The sequence below is a fragment of the Phoca vitulina genome, unplaced genomic scaffold (assembly GCF_004348235.1).
Source record: "Phoca vitulina isolate PV1807 unplaced genomic scaffold, GSC_HSeal_1.0 scaffold4, whole genome shotgun sequence".
Classification (NCBI taxonomy): domain Eukaryota; kingdom Metazoa; phylum Chordata; class Mammalia; order Carnivora; family Phocidae; genus Phoca; species Phoca vitulina.
This window is the reverse complement of record NW_022589707.1, coordinates 15,488,033-15,511,206: the sequence shown is the minus strand read 5'-3', so window position 1 is coordinate 15,511,206 and position 23,174 is coordinate 15,488,033. Positions and strand designations below refer to the sequence as shown.

General features: G+C 41.8%; 1 protein-coding gene and 1 pseudogene across 2 annotated transcripts; both read right to left on the bottom strand.

Annotated features, from left to right (window-relative positions):
• Window positions 1-731: 731 nt before the first annotated feature.
• On the bottom strand, window positions 732-19,378 carry ZC3HC1 (zinc finger C3HC-type containing 1). Of its 2 annotated transcripts, XM_032401575.1 has the most exons (10): window positions 19,208-19,378; window positions 17,264-17,375; window positions 13,893-14,043; window positions 13,266-13,349; window positions 7,504-7,631; window positions 5,890-6,044; window positions 4,547-4,790; window positions 3,979-4,191; window positions 3,330-3,536; window positions 732-1,172 (listed from the first exon to the last, which is right to left on the bottom strand). In XM_032401575.1, exons 1-10 carry the CDS (start codon window positions 19,351-19,353, stop codon window positions 1,104-1,106), a joined length of 1,509 nt encoding a protein of 502 aa, XP_032257466.1. In that variant the 5' UTR covers window positions 19,354-19,378; the 3' UTR covers window positions 732-1,103. The 2 variants fall into 2 exon arrangements, with proteins under 2 accessions (XP_032257466.1, XP_032257467.1); XM_032401576.1 differs by lacking the exon at window positions 3,330-3,536.
• A 3,089-nt stretch (window positions 19,379-22,467) lies between these two features.
• On the bottom strand, window positions 22,468-22,600 carry LOC116631198 (annotated as a pseudogene).
• Window positions 22,601-23,174: the final 574 nt, after the last annotated feature.

Sequence of the window (23,174 nt, the reverse complement as noted above, 5' to 3'; positions counted from 1 at the left end):
TTATTTTCTTTAAAATATTTCAGTATAAAAGAAGTGAATCAGAAACCCAACCAAACACAGTTACTAAAAGAAAATGACATTTCAGACAGTACTTTCTAGCCTTTCTGGCTCTATTATCTGTGGGCAGTCTTATTTAGATGGGACGGGTCAGGGTCCATCTTCTCTACCACAGACACTGATGCTCCCCACCAGCAGTCAAGGGGCCTTGGGGAGCCCCACTCAGGGGAGCCGTGTACAGAAGGCACATGGAGAGGGGTCTCTCCTCAAGGACCTTCCTCCCTTATTAGAGGCTCTCATTCTGTTACTGCTGAAGTGAACATTATCAGCCTGCCATTCATTACAACACACTGGGAGATCTCCTGGTGACATGACGAACACCCTCTCGTTCACAAATACCTCTTTGGGGGACGCCTGGGTGGCTCAGTCAGTTAAGCATCTGACTCTTGATTTCGGCTCAGGTCACGATCTTAGGGTCGTGAGATCGAGCCCCGCGTAGGACTCCGTGGTCAGCGTGTTGTCTGCTTGAGATTCTCTCTCCCCTTCCCCCACCTCCAAAAAAAGAAAAAAAAGAAATACCTCTTCGACTAGAATCACAAGTAAAAAATGTCAGGCTTTGCAGCCAATCTGCAAACTGAAATTTAGATTTTGTTTAGTGCTCTGCTCAAGTTTTCTCAGTGTCTGCCTTGTTTGTATCAGCCCAGGAGGCAAGAAGGAACACAGTTCTCCAGCAGTAAGAAATTTAACAAGTATTTTATTAATACACGCTGTCATACTCCCGGGATGTAAGAGTCCTCAAAACACTGCCCCGTACTGAAAGAGAGTAAAAGTGCTCAAGTCCTCGGTCTTCCATCTGTTTGAGTAACGCCACACTCCTTTAACAGAAGCAGGCTTGCTGTACTTCACCTGCCCACACCCCGCCTGGAGACAGGCTCCCCCTCAGTCCGACGCAGACAGTGACATTCATTGCCTTTTGGAAGGACAGGGGCTCCTTGTGATTAAACCAGAACGGAGAAAAACTTAGCATCCGCTGACCAAAAAGGAATTCAGACTTTATTTCTCAAAGTCCTTCATTCCGCTTCTCTCCAGGAAGGGCTGGAAAATCTTCAGGAGGAGCATAAAGATTCCCACTGCCGGAATATTCGGAATACCTTCCTTGATTTCTCAGACAGACTCTATAGGTAGAAAAGCTCATTATTAGAGATTCAATTCTTTTATAAAGACGAAGGGTGGGGTAACAGCTTTAAGGCTTGGTCTGTGGATTTCTCCCACAGTGATCTAGATAGGTCTAGGACTGAGAAAAACAAGCTAACTTTATATTATTACTTTCTATTGTATACATCATATACACCTAAAACCGGACTAAAAATCAAGACGCCCGCGTTCTACAGTTACACGCCCGCTAACGCACTCTGAGCCTGTTACCCGTGGCTCGTGTCCTCCCCCAAGTATCTGCGTCTGTCCTAATCTTTGTGTGTGAGGTGGACACTTGGGCCCCACCATTAGTGCAGCACACGTGTTGCACTGGTTTCCACTGGTGATGCTGAATTGGCCCCAGTGCATTATTTCTTGTGAACAAGGATTCACATTCACGGAATGCCTCGCCGGGGTTAACAGTATAACCCACGACCAAGGGGTGAAACAAAGTTAAATGACGACCCTGGCCTTCTCAGCTTCATTTATAGCCTGCAGAGCTAATAATAGGAAGACTCTCACTGCCACTTGGTCGTGCCTATGAAGTGATCTGAGATTCTGAGAAATGGTGTGACAGGGAGACAAAGCAATTCACTAAAAGATAAAAGTTCTCAGGGAATCAGAACACTTGGTTCTCTCTGTGAGAGTCACGGTGAAGAGCACAGGGTCTCAGTGAGAATATAAATAATCACCGAGCAAGATAATCCATAAAGTTACCTCCACTTTCGGACATCAGAGGACATTTTCACTGTCTTCTTACCCTCTTTGTGGATGAGTGTCTCAATAAAATAAAAGTCTGGGGGCGGGGGTGGGGAGACTCTGAGCTCTTACTAATGATGGAGGGGAATTCAGTGAATAGAGTGACAAAGTTAAAAGAAACTCTGGTTGAAAAAAATAACATAAACTTTTTTCTAACATCAAGATCCTTTATCCAGCCTCATTAAGCTCTGAACTTCCCAGTCATAGCAGCTGTGGGAAGGTTAAGACAAACCACCAAAAAGGACCTCAAAAGTCCTGGAACCCAGGGCCAATTAGGAGGCCAACTTCTCCCACTACAAAAACAAAAACAAAACAAAACAAAAAAACCACCAAAACAAAAAACCCCACAAGAACCCTGGTGGGATTTCTTGTTAGTAAGACAGTGACAGAGGGCAGTCAGTAAGACTCTATTTCAGGAAGATCTGGGCAGAGAATATAGGTGGAGACATTTGTCCTCAGATAGCTTTACATATTTTCAAAAGTTTTTAAATTGGAAAAATGAGGATTTTTTTTTTCCTGTGGAAAAACTTGAGAAGCCTTCCTTCATTTGCATTGCTTACTAAGGGTACAAATGTACATTCCTGGGCTTTTAGCAACGCTACGGTTCTCTCCAGCAGAATCACACAAACCTGGGAGCGCTTCTTGTAAACATCAACTGGAGAGTATTATTTTACTTTGTCCTTGGAGGGCACGGGGGTCAGACATTACTCTATTCATGAAATGCTGTAAGGCAGATTTGGGAAGAAGCCAGCAAAGGAAAGAGAACCCAGTTTCCATGATTCCTTATTGCCCACCCTCCTATCACTTCCCCCCTTTACACAGAGTAAACACTTGTTTTCTCAGCTGTCACGGTGGATTTGCATTTACCCACACTTTGCAAGCAGCGGAGATCATGACTGCAACGGCTAGCCGAGGCTCAGTGCCCAAGCCTGGGGCTGTGGAACAGAGCAAAGTAACGTGCCCACCGTGCGGAATGAAATTGTCATCCGGGGGTCAGAGTACAGGGCTCCAGACAGCTAAGTTAACTGGCCAGGCTCCAAATGCAAGTGACAGCAACTGACAGAAAAAGCAGCCGTTCTGCAACATGGGGCCGGAGCAGCTGCCTCCCCTCTATTTCTGTTTTGGTACTCCTTCTCTACTTTGAGTCATTTTAGTTAAGATGACAAAGAATTTACCAGAATTTGAGGGAAGGCCAAATGCTAAGCAACTGCAGGAAGACTGAAATTAGTTCCACGCCGATTCTCTGGGACGAAACCTGACTCTGTCTAACTTGACTTCTGAGCGCTGAGGGCAGGCTGGGTGCTAATTATAGGACCCGCCCCTGCTCCTCATCCCATGAACAGCAAGGGCTGCACCCCGCAGGCAGCAGCTTATCTCACCGTGTGGTCTGTTTCGGCCGGCTGGCTGGACTGCTTGTGGGCCAAGAGGATGTTCAGCACGGCCTTCCAGCCTGGCTCTGCGGGGCCCCTGGTGTCTACCTCCGTTCCACCATGCTCCCCGGTTTCCTTGCCAAGTGGGACATTTACCCAAGGGCACCAGTCTCTATGCTGAGAGGCAGGGTCAAAGAAGCTTCGGGAAGATGTGTCCTGAGAGGGGGAAGAGAAATAGTGCTGATGAAGGGCGGGTGCCACGTCAATTCAGGGAGGCACCGCTAGGAGCTGTCCCAACCAGAATCTCACAAGTGCCCACATTTCCAGTCTGACGTTCTCCTTTAAACACTGTCTACGTCATGCCCACTCTCTTTATAAATACTTTCATTCCCTTCGTGTTAAACCAACAGTACCTGATCAGGTCGGTCCCCCTGATCTCACTGCCATCCCCATGGGCCTGAAATACTTACTAGCTCTCCAGAATCCATTGCAAAGATATGGCACCCAAGTGTCCCATCCTGAAACTTACTGACATTACCTACTTAGAGTCACAGGACCCGGGAAGGGCTCATGCCTGCTTCCCCGGGCTACACGGTGAGGGCCTGGCGTGCTGTGCTGCCCGTGGCGCTCAGGGGCTTCTACACATAGGTGGACTCACCGAGCTGCTGGAAGAGCAGAGGCGAGCTCGTTTGGCTCTCCGGAGAGGGCTAGACGGCACCTCCAGGCCAGTGCCGTCTCCTGTCCCCATACTGCGGGTCACGGGCCGAGTTCTGGTCGTGGGGCTAGCAGCCTCTGGCTCAGAACGGTCAATGGGACTGGAAGAGTCCCAGCTCCGAGTTCGGGAGACAATGGGACCTGGGCTCCTTTCAGCCTGAAGGAAAGAAGAGGTAACAGAAGTACACCAATGACATAAAGGACAATGGTCAGAAGAAAGTTTTCTAGAAGCAGGTGAAAGCTAATGCTTTACAGTTTAAACTCTAAGAATTTACTTTCTGAACCATCGACAAAACTAAACTCTCGAAAAAAATAATAGATTTTTATACAAAATCACGAATATAGCTTCTGCATTGCAACTGGCGAATAAAAACAAGGCGGTATTCTGGTCAATGTGGTCAGAAGTGAAGCTTACCCACCTAAGGTCATCTCCAACTTTTCCACCACAACACTTTTGGCAAGAATGCTGCTTTTTAAAAAGGCCACCCCAAGCAAGCCAATTAAGTCCATACCTGCTCTGAGCCAGGGGAACATGTAGCATCCTGGCTCCGGGTCATCATCCTCCGAGGAGACTCAGGCACAAGAGGGAAGCGCTCTGGCTTCCCCTCAGCGCCTGGGATGGGGGAGCTGGTCAGGCCAAAGGATGCATCCAGGTCCATCAGGGATGACTCAATCTGCTGGAAGCCCCAGAGCCCCACTTTCCTCATACACTGTGAACAGGTTATCAGGGAGAGCTGCATGGGTTCCAAAGAAGAACTAGGCAGGAACAGAAAAGAAAGTTTCCTCAAAGGGTAACATTTCCAAGGGACTAAGTGTAATCATTCATGAGAACGCTTTATCTCATCAAACAAATCTTTGGAACAGTCCAGTGGACTGGGAATGTCATCTCAGGCCCCCAACTCCATCATCTCTCACAAAGTTCCTATAGAAAGATCTAAGGGTCTTGGTGTAACCTCTAAAGCAAGACTATCTTAAGGGTTATGTTTTATAAATTTCTCCTATTCCTTTTGAAACTTTTTCCTTTTCAATGAAAAATATTCCTTAATCTATCAAAGAAAGTATATTTAAAGTAAATCTAGATTGGTTCCAACAGTTTTCTTTCTTTTTTTTTAAGATTTTATTTTTAGGGGTGCCTGGGTGGCTCAGTCGTTGGGCGTCTGCCTTCGGCTCGGGTCATGGTCCCAGGGTCCTAGGATCGAGCCCCGCATTGGGCTCCCTGCTTGGTGGGAGGCCTGCTTCTCCCTCTTCCACTCCCTGTGCTTGTGTTCCCTCTCTTGCTGTGTCTGTCTCTGTCAAATAAATAAATAAACTCTAAAAAAAAAAAAAAAAAGATTTTATTTTTAAGTATCTCTATATCCAGCGGGGGGCTTGAACTCACAACCCTGAGATAAGAGTCAGTGCTCCACCGACTGAACCAGCCAGATGCCCCCGTTCCAACAGTTTTTTATCTCAGAGGGAGTCTATGCCAAATTGAGCAGCTAGAATGGAAACACCAACATGGGGGCCTGAGGACTCCAGCTGGCGTTTCCTTTGGTAGTTTTTATAAATTCAACTGATTTTTCTTCCTTTCTATAAACAGAAAGGAGCTTCACTGTTTCCAAGAGCACAGATTCTCAGCTGGGAAGTGATAGTAAAAAAACAAAAAACAAAAAACAAAGTTCAGGTGTGTCCAAGAATTCCTGAGTTCGAATTCTGGTTTTGTTAGTGATTCTTACCATCCGCTTGCCACTCCCTCAGGTTTTGTCTGTTTTTCTGACAGGAAACACCATGGGATCTCCAATCCTATTAGTGACTGATGTATACCAGTGTATGATGTTGTCAGAGTTCACGTCCCCCTGCAAATTCACTGACTAACCTGCACGCCCAGCCGCACAGAGAGAGAACACAGGCAGTGACGTGGACTTGGATGTCTGAGCCTAATTTGCTTGCAGTTTTTCTCTCATCAGTTCGGTGATCAAGTTCATCTTCAAGTAGGTGCAGAAGAAGACTGATCTTGTCTTCTGTCAAGCACTACAAAGGAACCAAGGTCACAGACTGAAATTTCCAACCACAAAAATCACATATGAGGATGTATCTAGAGGGTACAAGGCAAAATCATGAAAGAAAATCCCAAACATGAAGACAATTCTCTTCATTATGGAAGGTTCACTTCTAGGACAGGGCTAAGGTTTTAGACAGAAGCTTTCTGAAATGCGCTGCATCTGCTGATTGAGAAAGGTAGCAGTTTTCCTAGAACTACCAAATCTTTTCTTAGTTCTACTTTGTTTTCAATTTACCAATGCAGATTTTCTCTGAAACTTGCAAACTTCAAAACCCAAGTGATAAAAACAGATTACTATTTATATCTTAACCTGACACTGAATTTACTTCTTGACAGAACAAGAGAGCTTGCCAAGGTCTTTATTTTTGTTCTAAGAATAATAAAGAGCTGACAAGGTGAACAAAAAAGCTGCCTTGGCTAGGGACAAGGGACATTTAAAATAGGCACAGAGTTGGGGTGCCTGGGTAGCACAGTTGGTTGAGTGTCTGACTCTTGGTTTTGGCTTGGGGCATGATCTTGGGGTCGTGAAATCAAGCCCTATGTTGGACTCTGTGCTTAGCATGGAGTCTGCTTGGGAATCTCTCTCTCCTTCTCCCTCTGCCCCTCCCCTCATGCTCTCTTTCTAAAATAAATAAATAATCTTAAATAAATAAATAAAAAATAATATAGGCACAGAAGTTAAACTTTGGTTAAAATCCAAACAGCCTCTCAACTTGAAGAAACAAAATAATAGCTCCTATTTCCTACAGTAAAGCTTGTCTTTGGAGTGTCTACAGGGTGATGAAATGGGACACTAGATATTCAGTTTCCAAGTACAGATATTCAGTTTCAAAGTACAAAGTACTAGATATTCAGTTTCAGAGCATTTCTAATATCTATTCACAGGGGAGAAGGGAGTTTCTAACTTCTCCTGTAGTATTTTCTTTGGGAAATGATATGCAATAAACCATATAAAGGCACATTTCAGTATCTTCTGTTAAATAGTTTAAGTAACAAATCAAGATAAAATTGAATGTGTGCCATTTAAAGATTTATTTATTTGAGAGAATGAGAGAGAGAGAGCACATGAGAGGGGGGAAGGTCAGAGGGAGAAGCAGACTCCCTGCTGAGCAGGGAGCCCGATGCGGGACTCGATCCCAGGACTCCAGGATCATGACCTGAGCCGAAGGCAGTCGCTCAGCCAACTGAGCCACCCAGGCACCCTGAATGTGTGCCATTTAAAGAATCCTATCTAGAAGTTTCAATGGAACCCATTTACTTAAACTCTCAATAGCTGCCCTTCTGGTGGAGATTAGAAAAGGTCAGTTGAGGGACAAACAACTAGTTCTCTTCATAGCAATCTGAATCCTCTGTCACTTAAAGAGATGCTTCACGTACAAATGGTAGTGACAACTGAAGGCCACTGTAGGCTAGCCAAGAAAAACTCACCATAGTTTTCAAGTCCTCTGGCCTCAGGGAAGGAAGCTGGAGGTCCAAGTGACAAAGGCTTTGAAAACGATCTAGGAATTCACTAACAAGAACAGCAGGTTCATCCAATGGCAACATTCCAAATCGATCTGTGGACAAAGTACACTGGAAGATCATGTGGTGCAAATTGTAAAAAATAAAAGATGTGTGTAAAACAATGGGGGATAGGTACTGATAAAATTGATAAAATATTTGAAGGTATTAAGAATTACTGACTTATTTTGATGGGGCTGTAATGATATTTTTGTGATAATATTCAAAAAAAGAAGATTCTCAAGAAGGGTTTCTCAGAAGCAGTCAGTCTAAGCTGAATTAGAAGACCAACAACAGTGTGTAAAAGCAAAGGCCCAAAGGAATGGCACAGATGGGGAATTCTAAATAGCTTCACAGGACTGGAACAAAGTTTACCTATGGGGAAAGGAGTAGGAGGTGGGGTTAAAGTGTAGAGAGTAACTAGACCACGACTTTACTAATGTATATGATGAGAAATTACTTAAAGATTTTTTTTTAATTTCATATAATTTTTTTTTTTTTAAGATTTTATTTATTTGTCAGAGACAGAGAGCACGCACAAGCAGGGGGGAGTGGCAGGCTGAGGGAGAAGTAGGCTCCCCACTGAGCAAGGAGACCGATGCGGGACTTGATCCCAGGATGCTAGGATCATGACCACTGAAAGAGTGATATTATAGATAACATGCATAGTTTAGAGTAGAGATTGTAAGGGGTCAGTTGGGATGCAAAAAAATAAGCTTAGCAGACATTAAAGTGATTTAAGGTAATAATCCCTGTAAGATACCAGTGACAGAAGAATGGAGAGAAGGAACATCAATGTTATAAAACTCTTAATGACTGGGGGTGGGGGGATGGGGTAATGAGTGACGGGCAGTAAGGAGGGCACATGATGTCATGAGCACTGGGTGTTACATGCAACTGATGATCACTGAACTCTACCTCTGAAACTAATAATACGCTATACGTTAATTAACTGAATTTACGATAGACATTATTATCATATAAATTTTACAGATGAGGAATCTGAGGAATATAAAAGTAACATACCCAGGTCTCATGATCAGTGAGTGACAAAAGCTCCTGCTTTTACAGAGTTTCTATTACAGCACTCGGAAGTTCTTCCTATTCTTCAATTCCTAGTTTCTTATAGATCCTTTACTTTTGTTTTGTTGTTACCCTTTTGTTACTAAATACCTCATGTATGTAGACTTTTCTTTCCCGACAATACCTAAGCTCCTAAGACACGGATCAAGCTGTCTGGCCCTTTGTGTCCAGCAAAAACCTAACATCGTATTTTAGGCAATAGTTTTAAAACTACAGCTATGACCCCTTCTTAGGTTCTGAAATCAGTTTATCATTTACCTAATTTACAACCCAGTTATTTTAATGAAATAGAATGCAATAATATCAAACTGTGGCAATGAAGAAAATGAACTCTAGAAGACACTGAGGAACCTTAAATGTAGAGTGCTATGTGAGAGAAGCCAGTCTGAAAAGCTGCATGCTGTGGGATTCTAACTATATGACATTCCGGAAACAGTAAAACTATGGAGACAGTAAAATGATCAGTGGTTGCCAGGGATTCTGGGGGAGGGAAGGAGTGAGTGATGAATAGGGAGAGCACAGGGGATTTTCAGGGCAGTGAGGCACTTCTATATGATAATGTCATGGTGGATACGGGTCATTATATATTTGTCAAAATCCACAGAATGTACAACACAGAGTAAACCCTAATGTATACTATGGACTTTAGTTAATAAAGACGTTGTTTTTTTTTTTTTAAGTTATTTATTTATTTATTTATTTAACAGAGAGAGACACAGCGAGAGAGGGAACACAAGCAGGGGGAGTGGGAGAGGGAGAAGCAGGCTTCCCGCGGAGCAGGGTGCCCGATGTGGGGCTGGATCCCAGGACCCTGGGATCGTGACCTGAGTCGAAGGCAGACGCTTAATGACTGAGCCACCCAGGCGCCCCTGGGCACACTTTTCTTAATGGTAGTCTTGGAGAGCGGAGGAGCAAGGGTTTACTTAGCATATCTAGGCAGCCCGAGGTGGGGCTTGATCCTGGGACTCCAGGATCATGACCTGAGCTGAAGGTAGACGCTTAACTGACTGAGCTACCCAGGTGCCCCTAAATAAAATCTTTTTTTAAGTGTGCTTTTGGGGGCGCCTGGGTGGCTCAGTTGTTAAGTGTCTGCCTACCAAACTGTACACCTAAATACGTGCGGTTTATTTTATGTCAATTATCCCTCAATCATAAGGATGCTTAAAAAAAAAAAAGAAAAAATCTCTTTTCTAGTTTTGTTATTAAGAGGTACAAAAGTAAAAACAGCACTTTGTTCACCATTTATTGTATCATCAGCAACCAGATTTTGGTCTCTAATATTATTCAATATTCTCAAACTATTAAAAGTTGTTGCAAGTAACCAAATATGTCAAGACATATGCCATCAATTTAAAAAGATGTATCATTTTACTAGAAAAGTCCAATTATAAAAAAACTACAATCAACAAAAAAGGTATGGATTTTAAAAAATCAAGTGAAGGGGCGCCAGGGTGGCTTAGTGGGTTGAGTGTCCAAATCTTGGTTTCGGCTCAGGTCATGATCTCAGGGTCATGAGATCAAGCCCCAGTTGGGCTCAGCGGGGAGTCCGCTTGAGATTCTTTCCCCCTTCTTCTCCCCCTCCCTCTGCTCCTCCCCCTGCTCTCTGCCCTCTCTCTAAAAATAAATAAATAAATAAATAAAATCCTTTAAGAAATAAAAAATTAAAAATAAAACAAAAAATCAAGTGAGGTTTAACAATAAGAAGGAAACATGTTCTGATGACCAGTGGCTCAGGTTTGACAAAACTTAGGAGAAAAAACCAGGTCCCAACACCTTTCTGGTCACTTTCCAATTTCGGGTTTGGTCTGATTCCTACAATCCTAAGAAAATACTAGTAAAAATTGATGAAGGCAAAAGAGCAAACAGAAGAAATTAAACCCACCATGAAAATGTTTTAACATAAGTTAAAATTTGTTTTATAATTAACATATGTATTTTGTCTACTTCAGTGTTTGATATGTTCAAAATAATCAGTCTAGTAAATTAATAATTATAAATTATAATTATAAATTAAAATGTTTAAGGGGATTTAATTTAGTTGGTAAATGTTAGAAAAAAATTACCTTCAAAATTGTATTTATTAGATATGCTTAATAAATGTAAGCATTAAAGCATAAATAGTTGTAGGTCTTCCTCTCTTCACACTAAAGTCTCTGGAATGTGAAAGAACCAAACCAAGGGTGGTATAATTGAAAGGTCACATTTGAGATCTATTTAGGAAGTAGAATGGACAGGACCAGGTGGTGATGATAGATAGGGAAGGGCATCTAAAGTGACATCCAGGTTTCTGGCTAGGACAACTAGGGGGGAGGTCAGTACCATTTAAGATGGAGAAAATATAAGAGAAGTAAAGTTTAGGTACAAAATGAAGACTTCAGTTTTGCACATATTGAATTCCAGATACCTACAATAAGACATTACATGAAAATGTTTAGAAGGTAGTTGAAAATAAGTCAAGCTCAAAAGAAAAGTCGGGATAGGAGTTAAGAGGTCTGCAAGTAGGTGGATCAAGAAAGCGGAGTGTATAATAAGAGCTGGGAACCACCAACAGGGTCCTGGGCAGATCCTAAAAACCTGGACTGGGTACACTGGGAGAAGGATTCACATCCTCGTGGGACTGAGTTCAGTTGTACTACACAGTGAAATAGCCAGGCCAAGAGCAGCAACTCCTTGTTACACATCATCTTCACTTTAAAAATGTTATTCCTCAATAGTCCCTTTCTATCTCCCCTTATCAGTAAATGCCACTCTATGGACATTTTCAGTCTCTCTCTCTCTTTTTTAAAGATTTTATTTATTTATTTGAGAGTGAGCAAGAGAGAGACCATGAGCAGGGGCAGAGGGAGAGGGAGAAGCAGACTCCCTGCTTAGGTGGTGTTCGATCCCAGGACCCTGAGATCATGACCTGAGCCAAAGGCAGATGCCCAACTGACTGAGCCACCCAGGCGCCCCCACTTTCAATCTCTTTTTTCCTCTTAGTGGTCATTCATGGAATATTTCCAGGCATCCGTGACCCTGGAGTTGGCCTGAGCTGTCCTACTGAAATAAAAGTTAGACCTACGTGGCACGAATGTCTGGTCAGGCATGAAGTTTTGCACCTGGTCTTGGTGAGCCTTCTGGAAGGCTCTGCTGTGGAGGCTGGTTACCCAGCAAGAATATGCCTATGTGACCAGTAAAATATCTATTTATTTATTTATAAAAAGATTTATTTATTTAGAGAGAGGGAGAGAGAGAGCGGGGTGGGGATGGGCAGAGGGAGAGAGAATCTCAAGCATACTCTGTGCTGAGCGCTAAGCCTGATGCAGGGCTCAATCTCACAACCCTGAGATCACAACCTGAGCCAAAACCAAGAGTCCAACGCCCAACTGACTATGCCACCCAGGTGCCCCAACCAGTAAAATATTTAAAAATCCCACTTGCTGGGGTGCTGGGTGACTCAGTCAGTTAAGTGTCTGACTCTTGATTTCAGCTCAGGTCATGATCTTAGGGTCATGGGATCGAGCCCTGTATCACGCTCTGTACTCAGCGGGAGTCTGCTTGAAGATTCTCTCCCTCTGTCCCCCTCCCCACTCATGGACACGCGCTCTCTCTCTCTCTCTAAAATGGGTAAATAAATCTTTTTTTAAAAAAATCCCACTTGTTCCTACATTTTGGGCTTTTTGTGCATACAAACACTTAAAGGCCAAGAGCCTTTAAGGGTACAGATACGATTAAAAATAACTAAAATAACTTTAAAAGATAGGAGAATATTAGCAACTGCATCATCTTAATATTTTTCACAGAACAAGCTCTAAATCAAGATCCTAAGATCAATAACAAAGGCACTATCATGTATCTTATAAGGCAGTGCATTCTACAGTGTGAGGCTTCATAAAACTCCTGTGTCTCTTAGCCTAAGTATCTATTTTGGAACCATAAAGAAAACATACCCTGATGTTAGTTTCCTAGAATACACAGTCAGGTTCACTGTAAAGTAGCTTAGTTCTAAAAAAAAAAGTAACGACTGAAGTTAATAATTAGAGTGAAGACAATCACAAAGTCACCTGATGCAAGAGAGTGCGCCCTGCCAAGGCCCTTATACAGGCAGTCTTTAGCTTCAGGGCTCTATTATATTGTGTCATTTCATTGTGATAAACTATATGTTTGTAATCACTCTCATCTGGCTTCCTGTGAGTCTGCTTTAGCAACCGAACCCCATTTAACTGCCACCATTAGTGCACCAAAGGAAGCCTGGGGAGAACATGGGACTGTTTGCTATGGTGGGAAAAGCAGAGAGTTTGAAATCAGATAAAACCATAGTTTTGCCTCCTCACCAGTTGGTTTTAAGATCTCTGACTCTGTTTCCTCACCCCCAAAAATGGGTTGAGAATCTAGCTCCCAGGGCCCCTGTGAGAATTAAGTGGGATAATGTATACATGGCTAAGCTGTTGGCATGTTGAATGCCTGTAATAAAGTTAAGTAATAACCTAACAAGTGGATGAATGTAAGTTCTTCTTGAAAAGCACAAATAGAAAGGAAGAAAAGAAACCTCCAAGGCTAGATTTTCACAAAGAAATAGACATTACTAAAAGAAGAGATGGTAAATGGGATATCTTGGAAATGAGTACCTGGGGAGGGGCTGTCTGGCCAGAAACAGAACTTCTCGTGGGCGGTGCACAAGGCTTTCTTCAGCTCAGCACATCGGTCCTTATCTGAAACCCACATAGGGAGTAATGCCTTAGAGAACACTAGATAGATTAAAATCGAATGGCCAAGAACCTTTAAGAGTATAGACAGAATTAAAAATAAAAATGACTAAGATAATTTTAAAGGCCATAAAAATATTAGCAACTATATCATCTTAATATTTTTCAGAAAACAAGTTCTAAATCAAGATCCTAAGATCAATAACAAAGGAGATAATATGTCTTACAAGGCAGGGCATTCCGAAGCACCAGGCTTCATCAAAATGCCTTGTCTCTTTGTCTAAGTATACATTTTGGAACCATAAAGTAAACATACCCTGCTGTTAGTTTCCCAGAATGCATAAAGTCAGGTTCACTCTAAAATAGCTTAGTTTTTTAAAAAAGTAGTAACTGAAGCTAATAATTAAGATGAAGACGATCACAAATTCACCTTGCTCCATGTAACAGTACACATTCTTTGATCAAACACAGGTGACTGGTCTTTTTAGAAAAACTGGTCTAATATATCTGTGAACGTGGAGGAAAATGTAATTTGTACTTTATACTTACATCGGTCAAAATCAAAAGCTGGTTGTAAACTGGCACAGAGAAAAGCCTGGCAGCTGGAGCACTTGAGCATATCACATTCAACTGTGACCCAGCCGTATTTTGCACAGACAAGTGGAGACAGCTCGGAGGGCTTACCTGCCCATTTCAGAGAGTATTCACATTAAGAAAAACAATGCTGCAATTATATTAAAATGAGTAAGTCCGAAATTAAAACTTTAACTCATTCTTTTATATATACAGGAATAAACAGATTAAGAGGAAAAGAAATAAGAAAAGTTTGAAAAAACTATTTTTAAAGCACACATACTTCACAGAATAATGAAAGTCATTTGAATAATAACCAGAGGGGCAAAAATTATTAACTTTTTCTCTACAAAGCCCTGTGTATTTTATGTTTAAAATATGGGAATTTGAAAATATTCCAAATCAGCAAAAGAGGGCCTAAAGGCTAGAAAACAGAATTTATTTATTTTTTTAAAAGCCGTTCTTTTTTTATTTATTTGAGAGAGAGAGAGCACAAGAGGGGGTAGGGTCAGAGGGAGAAGCAGACTCCCCGCCAAGCAGGGAGCCCAATGCGGGACTCGATCCCGGAACTCCGGGATCATGACCTGAGCCGAAGGCAGTCGCTTAACCAACTGAGCCACCCAGGCGCCCCAGAAAACAGAATTTAGATATAAACGTTAAAGGGCTCCAAGGTGGGCATGGAGTCTACTTAAAAAAATAGTAAGTAAATAAGTAAATAAAATAAAAATAAAAGTAATAGAATTACTTAACTAGCTGTGTTAAATAAACGATTGTCATATCCAAAGTGGTGATCAATTCATATCCATGAAAACAAAAAGACCCAAAGAAAACGGTTCTAAATACTGCAGCAAAATCAGGAATTAGTCCAAGGAGCAGCAGAAGGATTAAAATACCTTCCTCTTCCTGAGCAATTTATTCCTAAAGCTATCAGATGGTGAGCAAGGAGGACAGCCAGGAGGGTGAGGGGAGCCAGCTCAGTGCCAGATGTCAGAACCCAAAGTGGGTAAAAAGGGGCTGCTCACCTTGAGGTGTTGAAGCCAAGTAGGGTGTAAAGAAATCTCCATGGGGTCCCCACTCACCAAATCAGGGATAACCGGAGTATCAAAATATATCATGATAGTAATGGATTATAACCCACTGAATAAAAAAAGCAGCCCAGGCTGCTATGAATAAATTACTACTTAATAAAGTTTGATGAGGAATGGGATATTTGCATAGTTTCAAAGCACCTCTGCACAAAACACTTTAATTACAAAGAAAGAAGAGAGTTACTTTACAATGGAAGAGATGGACAGACACTCCCTGAATCAAGTGATCAAAGGAATCGCCAGGAAAGGGATAAATCAAAATCATTGTGCCACCTGACAAGATGCAGTGAGGACACAGCACCATTCTGGGAGGCTCCTACACTACCTGAATCTAACTATAAGGAAACATCAGACAGATGTGAATTGAGGTACACTCTGAAAAACAACTGGCCTGTCATCTTCGAAAGTATCACGATCATGAAATTCAAGGAAAAACACGAATCTCAACTGGCTCCTTTTGTTATAAAGAATATTATTAGGACAACTGTTGAAATGATTAGGGTCTGAGCGTTAGATGGTAGTAATTTATTAGGTGAAATTTCCTGATTTTGATGGCCACATTGCAGTTATGCAGGAAAAAATCCTTGTTTGTAGGAAATATTTGGGGGTAGTGAGTATCATCACTTTGGCAACTTATAAGTAGCTCAGAAAGGAAGTTCTTTATAACCTGTGTAACAAAGTCTGCAAGTCTATAATTGTTTTATATATATATATATATATGTATTTTTTTTTAAAGATTTTATTTATTTATTTGACAGAGACACAGCGAGCGAGGGAACACAAGCAGGGGGAGTGGGAGAGGGAGAGGCAGGCTTCCCACGGAGCAGGGAGCCCGAAGTGGGGCTCGATCCCAGGGCCCTGGGATCATGACCTGAGCTGAAGGCAGACGCTTGACTGAGCCACCCAGGCGCCCCTGTTTTATATTTAAAAAAAAATCACTCTAGTGAATAGAAAAGGGCAAAAGTGATAGGATGTCACCTCTGAGATTAGGTCACAAAAAGAGTCTAGCTTCTTTCTTGCTCTCTTTCACTTGCTCACTCTGATGGAAGCCAGCTGCCATGCTGTGAACTGTCCGTGTGGAGAGGCCCATGTTGCAAGGAACGTAGGGAGGGCTCTAGCCAATAGCCAGTACAGACTTGAAGCCCTCAATCCAATAGCCATGTGAGTGAGCTTGGAAGTGCATCTTTTCCTAGGGGAGCCTGGAGATGACTTGGAGGTCAGCTGCCACCTTGACTGTAGCCTATGAGAGACCCTAAGCTAGAGGACCCAACCAAGCTGGGCCCACATTCCTGACCCACAGAAATTGTGACCTAAGTGGTTGGTTGTTTTAATCCACTAAGTTGTAGTGTAGTTCGTTATGTAATAATAGGTAATATACAGAGGAAAGTCTAGAAAGAGACAGGAAGGGTAGTAGGCAGTCTCAAAAAACATTAGGTTTGGGTACCAATAGCCTTATGCTGTAATCCTGACTCTGCCATTTGCTAGCAGGTTGACCAGAGGCAAGTCACATAACCTACCTGAAACTGTTTCCTCTTCTGTAAATGAGTATAATAATAATACCTATTTTCATAGGTTTAAGGTGAAGATCAAATGTGATAATATATGTGAAAATACGCTACATACAAGTGTTAGTTATTATTTCTTCTCCTCTCAAGCTCTTAGTGTTTTCTTCTGTGAAAAGGAAAGGTCAGGAAAAAAAAAAGGTCAGGTCATCTCAACACTTGATCTTAGCCAAAAGGTCAAGAAGTGATGTCAGGTCATCTCAAACATCCCTTTGAGGAACAACATTCTTTTTTTTTTTTTTTTAAAGATTTTATTTATTTGACAGAGAGAAAGACAGCCAGAGAGGGAACACAAGCAGGGGGAGTGGGAGAGGGAGAAGCAGGCTTCCCGCAGAGCAGGGAGCCCGATGCGGGGCTCGATCCCAGGACCCTGGGACCATGACCTGAGCCGAAGGCAGACGCTTAACGACTGAGCCACCCAGGCGCCCCTGAGGAACAACATTCTTTGATGCTAATTTTCCTATAAAATTTCTTACCAAATCTACTTATTAAAAAAATTTTAACTAGGCTCCATGCCCAACATGGGACTTGAACTCACGACCCTAAGATTAAGAGTCACGTGCTCTACCAACTGGGCCAGCCAGTCGCCCCTTACCAAGTTTAATTCTTAAATTTAAAACATCAGAGTAAGTGGAGGAGTAACAGTTGCAGGAGCAGGGAGAAAGTGCAGCTCACATGACTTAATAAAAAAGGATATAGAAAATGTTTCCACTCTGCTAAAGAAGGCTTCTTTGCTTGTAGATTCCAATGGCGGCTGTTCTGCTTGGGGCGACCCATTAACTGACTGGAATGTGGCAGATGTGTCCTTCCTAAAAGAAAGTGGCAGAACTCTTGATAATCCTTCCACAGCATCACTTTGCCCAAACATTTTGCATCTCACTTCTCAGCACATCATAGCATCAATCACGCCACGCTGGATTTTAACCTTTCTAAAAATAATTTGTTATGTCATTCCTCTGCTTAAAATTATCAATGGTTTCACAATACTTACTAAATAGAATCCAAATTCTTCAGTCTGGCATTCAAATCTCTTTACAGTTTGGCCATACCTACTAATCCTATACTGGCACACTGTTCTAGCTCACGCACTGTTCTCCAATAGTATTTCACACAACTTAAGTAAACACAAAATTAGACTCAAGGCTTCTATGCACTAGACAATTTGAACCACCTTAGAAATTTAACTCTTTTTAACACAGGGAAAATAATTTTGATATTTCTACCTGGGTCGACTCTTGATATCCACTCTCCCAAAAAAGAACTAATTTGAAAATTCAAATCAAAGTAAAGATCTCCAGGGGTGCCTGGGTGGCTCAGTTGGTTAAGAGTCATGGGATCCCCCCGGATTGGGCTCTCTGCTCTGAGGGGAGCCTGCTTCTCCCTCTCCCTGCCACGCCCCCTGCTTGTGCTCTCTCTGTCACATAACTAAATAAAATCTTAAAAAAAAAAAAAAATTAAAGATCTTCAGGCAATTTCATGAAAAAAATTCAGGGAGAAAAAACCCAACAAAACAATTATCTTATTTTCAGCAAAAGGCATTTCAGCAGCGTGTGGGAGGGGTAGAGGGAGGAACTGCTGAGGAAAAAAGTCATTTTAATAAAAATAGGGTCACACCAACTATTATAACTCGAAAGAAATAAACTCAAAGACTCTTTCTCAGAGAATCAGAGAGCCTCAGGGGAAGTGTGGTTCTTGAAAGAAATTGAGGATCCATAAACTTGGATGAGAAAAAAGTAACATTTTACTAACCTCTAACTGAAATTTAGCATTTCCTTCAATTATGAATGAAGGTAATAAAAAAAAACCCCACAAAATATAGTAGCATCAGCAGTACCTGTGAATTTGTCACCAATGGAAATCAGCTATTTTGTCACCACATTATTTTGACACGTTTTGAAATATCACTTATGTTTATGATTACTTCAGAATTATGGTAGATAGCAGACATTACCAGATGTTAATTAACTCTTTAATAATGAACCATGTTACTGCATCACTTTTTTAAAAAAAGATTTTATTTGAGAGAGAGGGAGAGAGCGCACAACCAGGGGGAGGGGCAGAGGAAGAGGGAGAAGCAGGCTCCCCTCCGAACAAGGAGCCCCATACGGGGCTTGATCCCAAGACTCTGGGACCACCACCCCAGCGGAAGGCAGACGCTTAACCGACTAAGCCACCCAGGCACCCCACTGCATCACTTTTTAAATTTTACTCTCTTGATAACTGCATTCCAACGTAATTGTTTTTTTTTATAATCCTATGTAATTTACTTCATGCACTTAAAAATATTCTGAGAAGGGGTTCATAAGCTTTACCCGGCTGCCAAAGGTGTCTAAGGCTCAAAAAAAGGTTAAGAAACCCAACTAAGATGTCAGGTGCATATTCAGTTAGCGGTCCTCTTTTTTTTCCTTCCCTCTAAAACCTGTCTCGTGGCAAAAATCCGCCCGTGGTACGGAATGCAGTACATCCCGATAAGATTAAAGCCGAGTAAACGTAGTAAACCCATTCTCTTTCACAACCCCTGACGTAGCCAACCCCACCAACCGAGTTGCCAACCCAGGGGATCCCCCCCCCCCCAGGCCTGCGTTCCCCAAATCCTCTCCAATCCGCCGGCGCCGGACCCAGGGTGGACTCGCGAACTCACGCTTCCGCGCCTCCCTCCTCCGGGGCAATCCCCTCATCTATCAGCTGCCGGACTTTTTGGGGAGTCCCCTCTGGGGAGCGAACAACCGCACCCCAATTCTTTTCAACGCCCGCGGCAAACGCTTGCCCCTCACTGGGCGCCGCCATCTTGGTCCATTGCCGAGTTGCTTCCCCGCGGGTTTGAAGGCTCAGGAACTTCCGTTCTGCGCGGTTAAGATCCTCCTCTGAGTCGCGGTCCCGCGCGTTTGCCCACGCGACTCAGAGAAGCTGACCGCGGGGCCCACCCTTCGTGGCCATCTTAGAACGAGGTAAAACCTCATTTTAGAACGAGGCGAACCACCACGGGAGGCCCTGGTGTTTAAACCTAGGTTAATCGTTTTCTTTATGTACTATCGTATTTGGGCTGATAAGGGATTTTTAGAGCGCAGTTTCTCCAAATTCGACAGGGATGAGGGGCCAAATTTAGTCTTAATTAACTGATCTGGCCCTCCTAAGTTATATCCTTTTACAAGTGAAGAAATGGCGACCGTCACTTAAGAGTAAATAATTTAGAAGCTTTCTTAGAGACCGTGTTACAGGTGGGTTTAGAAGTCTGGCATTTGGCATTATTGAACATCCTCCCTCCTTTGTCCCAACAAGAATTTATGGAATGTGCCCTACTGACGCTGTGCTAGGCGTTGGCAGTGACAGCAGTGAACAAAGGAGACAGGTCTTAATGGAGTTAGACCTCAAACAAATACGTGTTCCTATAGTTTTGAGATTATGATTAGAAGTGCTCCGAAGAAGTACCAAGTGTATACAAGGAGGACCTAATTTAGTCTGCAGAGTCTCCCGAGATTATCAGGTGCTGGCGATAAAATAGATGAGATTGTGGGAAAGAGATCAGATTGGAAGGAGTTTGTCTCATCTAATCAACTGGAAAAGAAGACTGTTGTGATTGAGCCATAGACCCAAATGAAAGTGGGACTACCCCCAATTCCTCCAGTTCACTCCCTGTGGGCTTCTAACTCCAATAATGTGCCCACCCGCCAGGACCTTCAATCTATTGATCTAGCCACATTTTCATGGTCCCTAACTCCAGAGCCTCCCTTATTCTTTCTCTCCCTAGCCAGCTTAAGTTCATTGCCAATCATTATCATCATTTCTTTGCAAAATTTGAATATAGACTGAGAATTAGTTAAGATTGAAGCATTATTGTTAGTCATATGTGAGAAAGGCATTGTGATTATGGTTTTTAAAAGTCCTTTAAAAAAAAGGACTTAGAGATACATCGCAAAGTATTTATGGGTGAACTGGTATGATGTCTGGGATTTGCTTTAAAATTCTTAAAGAGAAGGGTGCCTGGCTGGCTCAGTCCGTGGAGCATATGACTCTGGATCTCAAGGTTGTGAGTTTGAGCCCCATGTTGGGTGTAGAAATTACTTAAAAATAAAATCTTAAAAAAAAATTCTTGAAGAGAAAGTGTGTGGAGGAATAGATGAAAGAAGATTGTAAAATGTTTTTTATTGTTGGATTTGGGTGATGGACTCATGGGGGTTCATTATATTATTCTTTCTACTATTGAATATAGTTGACAGCAAAGTAAATAAGCTAAAAATAATACATTTTCATGAATATTCTCTCAATTTCCTTGAACCTCTCTTGCCTTATAGTACTCATCTGGCAAAACTTCAATCCCAGTTGAGTTCAACTCTCCACCACTCTGTTCCTGCACCCAGTCAGCTGAAGATGGTTAAAGAAAAATGAAGGACATGCTGATTTCTTTATTTTTTATTCTAAAAGTAATAAAATCATATTCTAGAACATTCTGAAAATAGAGAGAAGAAAAAATCCGTAATTTCACACAAAAACCATTAGCATTTTTCATCATTTCTCTCTTTTAGACTTAGTACAGATTCCATTAAACCAGGAGTCTGTGAACTTAGATAGTATATTGGGTTGAATACTGTCTCCCCCCACCAAAATTCATGTCTACCTAGAACCTATGAATTTGGAAATGAGGTCTTTGCAGATGTTATTCAGTTGAGGTCATACTGGATTTGAGTGCGCCCTAAATCCAATATGACTGGTGTCCTTATATATAGAGGGAAATTTGGGCACAGAGATGCACAGGGAAAGCATCATGTGATAAGATTGGGCTGATGCAGCTGGAAGCCAAGGATTGGGAGCAACCACCAGAAACTAGGAAAGGGACATGGAACAGATTCTCACCCAGAATCTCCAGAAGGAACCAGTCCTGCTGACATCTTGATCTCTGACTTCTAGCCTCCAGAACTGTAAGAAAATAAATTTCTTTTCTTTTTTTTTAAAGATTTTATTTATTTGACAGAGAGAGAGCACAAGCAGAGGGAGCAACAGAGGGAGAGGGAGAAACAGGCTTCCCGCTCAGCAGGGAGCCCAACGCAGGACTTGATCCCAGGACCCTGGGATCATGACCCGAGCTGAAGATAGACGCTTCACCGACTGAGCCACCCAGGCGCCCCAGAAAATAAATTTCTATCGTTTAAGCTACCCAGTATGTGGTATTTTGGCAACCCTAGAAAACTAATACACCAAGGAAACTAATATAGATAGGGAAAAAATACCATTATTTTCACAATCCCCTAACTGAAATTTAGCATTTCCATCAATATTTTTGTTTGTTTTTTGGCTATTTATAAACTTACATCCTAAAAGACAAGGTACTGCTTTGGGACTAAGAGATCTTCACTCTTACTGTTGCCACCAAAGGACAGAAGCATGGCTGCAGGTTAAAAAAAAAATAACAAAATGCTGTTAAAAAATAGTAACAGTGGGGTGCCTGGGTGGCTCAGTTGGTTAAGCATCTGCCATCGGCTCAGGTCATCTGCCATCGGCTCAGGTCATGATCCCAGGGCCCTGGGATAGAGCCCTGCATCTAAATACATAAAAAAAGATCTGGAAGAATAGACATCAAACCATTAACAGTCTTTTGGGTTGGGGAGTAGGATTGGGAGGCGAGTGAAGGGGAGAGTTTCGCTTTTTCTATATATTCTTCTATTTACAGAAGATTATACAATAAGGATGTATTCATCATTTTAAAAATTAGAATTTGATTTAAAGACTCAAAATCATTACTTATATGGCTATTGGGCCAATCTTGGGACTATTACAATGTTATGTATTATTATCTTATTTCGCGTCTCCTAGCTATTTAGAAAGCTCTTAAGCATCTATTTTGTGTAGGCAATATCTCACATTTGTATTGAGACCATAACTGTATGGTTTGCATCTGTTTCTTACAACTCTAGAGGTAGTATATTGATTAGGATTTTCCTGGATTTGGGTGACAAACCCAATTTAATCTATTTTCAATTAGCAATAATCGTGCCTCGGATAAATCTTATTGGCTACGATACTGCCACTGCGCAAAGCTCCAATTTAATCTATTTTAAGCAAGAAGGAGCATTTAGTAGAACAGTATTTCTTAAAATGATTAATGTTCGTTCCACCTTTTGATTTTGTTCATTCTGTTTTACACAGAAAAGAGCCTCCTCCTCAATGTTGACATGTTATTTTTATCAAAAGTTACTTCAATGCATAAATTATTTATAACCTTCTTATGCTTATAGTGCTTATAAGACAAAATCAGAATAAACTTATAAATTAAATAACTATAAACTCAAAACAGTTCACATTAATGAATGATGTTTGCTGAGCTACAATCACCAATGTTGGAGAAAAGTAGAAAAATATGGCCCAGTTTAGGTTCTTTAATTAATCTCCTAGTGTAATTTATTTTCAATAGTGTTAACACATGCAGACAGTGCCATTCATATAAGCTTACCACACCAAAAATACAAAATGATATTAATAGTTTCAATGTTTGTTTACTTGTTTGGGATAATCAGACTTAATACTTTACAAATCTTTGCCAGAGAGTGTTCTCCTAAAGTCAATTTAATGAGATGTCACTTAATATTTTCATAAAACTGTCTTGTTCCCTTATA

Bases quoted from the DNA above. Each gene is read 5' to 3' on its own strand.
- ZC3HC1 (XM_032401575.1), bottom strand. From the start codon at position 19,353: ATGGCGGCGCCCAGTGAGGGGCAAGCGTTTGCCGCGGGCGTTGAAAAG. The intron at 14,044-17,263 runs ATATCCTTTTTT...TAATGTGAATAC, and splicing joins GCAGAGTGGAAACATTTTCT to TCTCTGAAATGGGCAGGTAA. The intron at 7,632-13,265 runs GTACTCATTTCC...CTTTGTCCACAG, and splicing joins GCCAGACAGCCCCTCCCCAG to ATCGATTTGGAATGTTGCCA.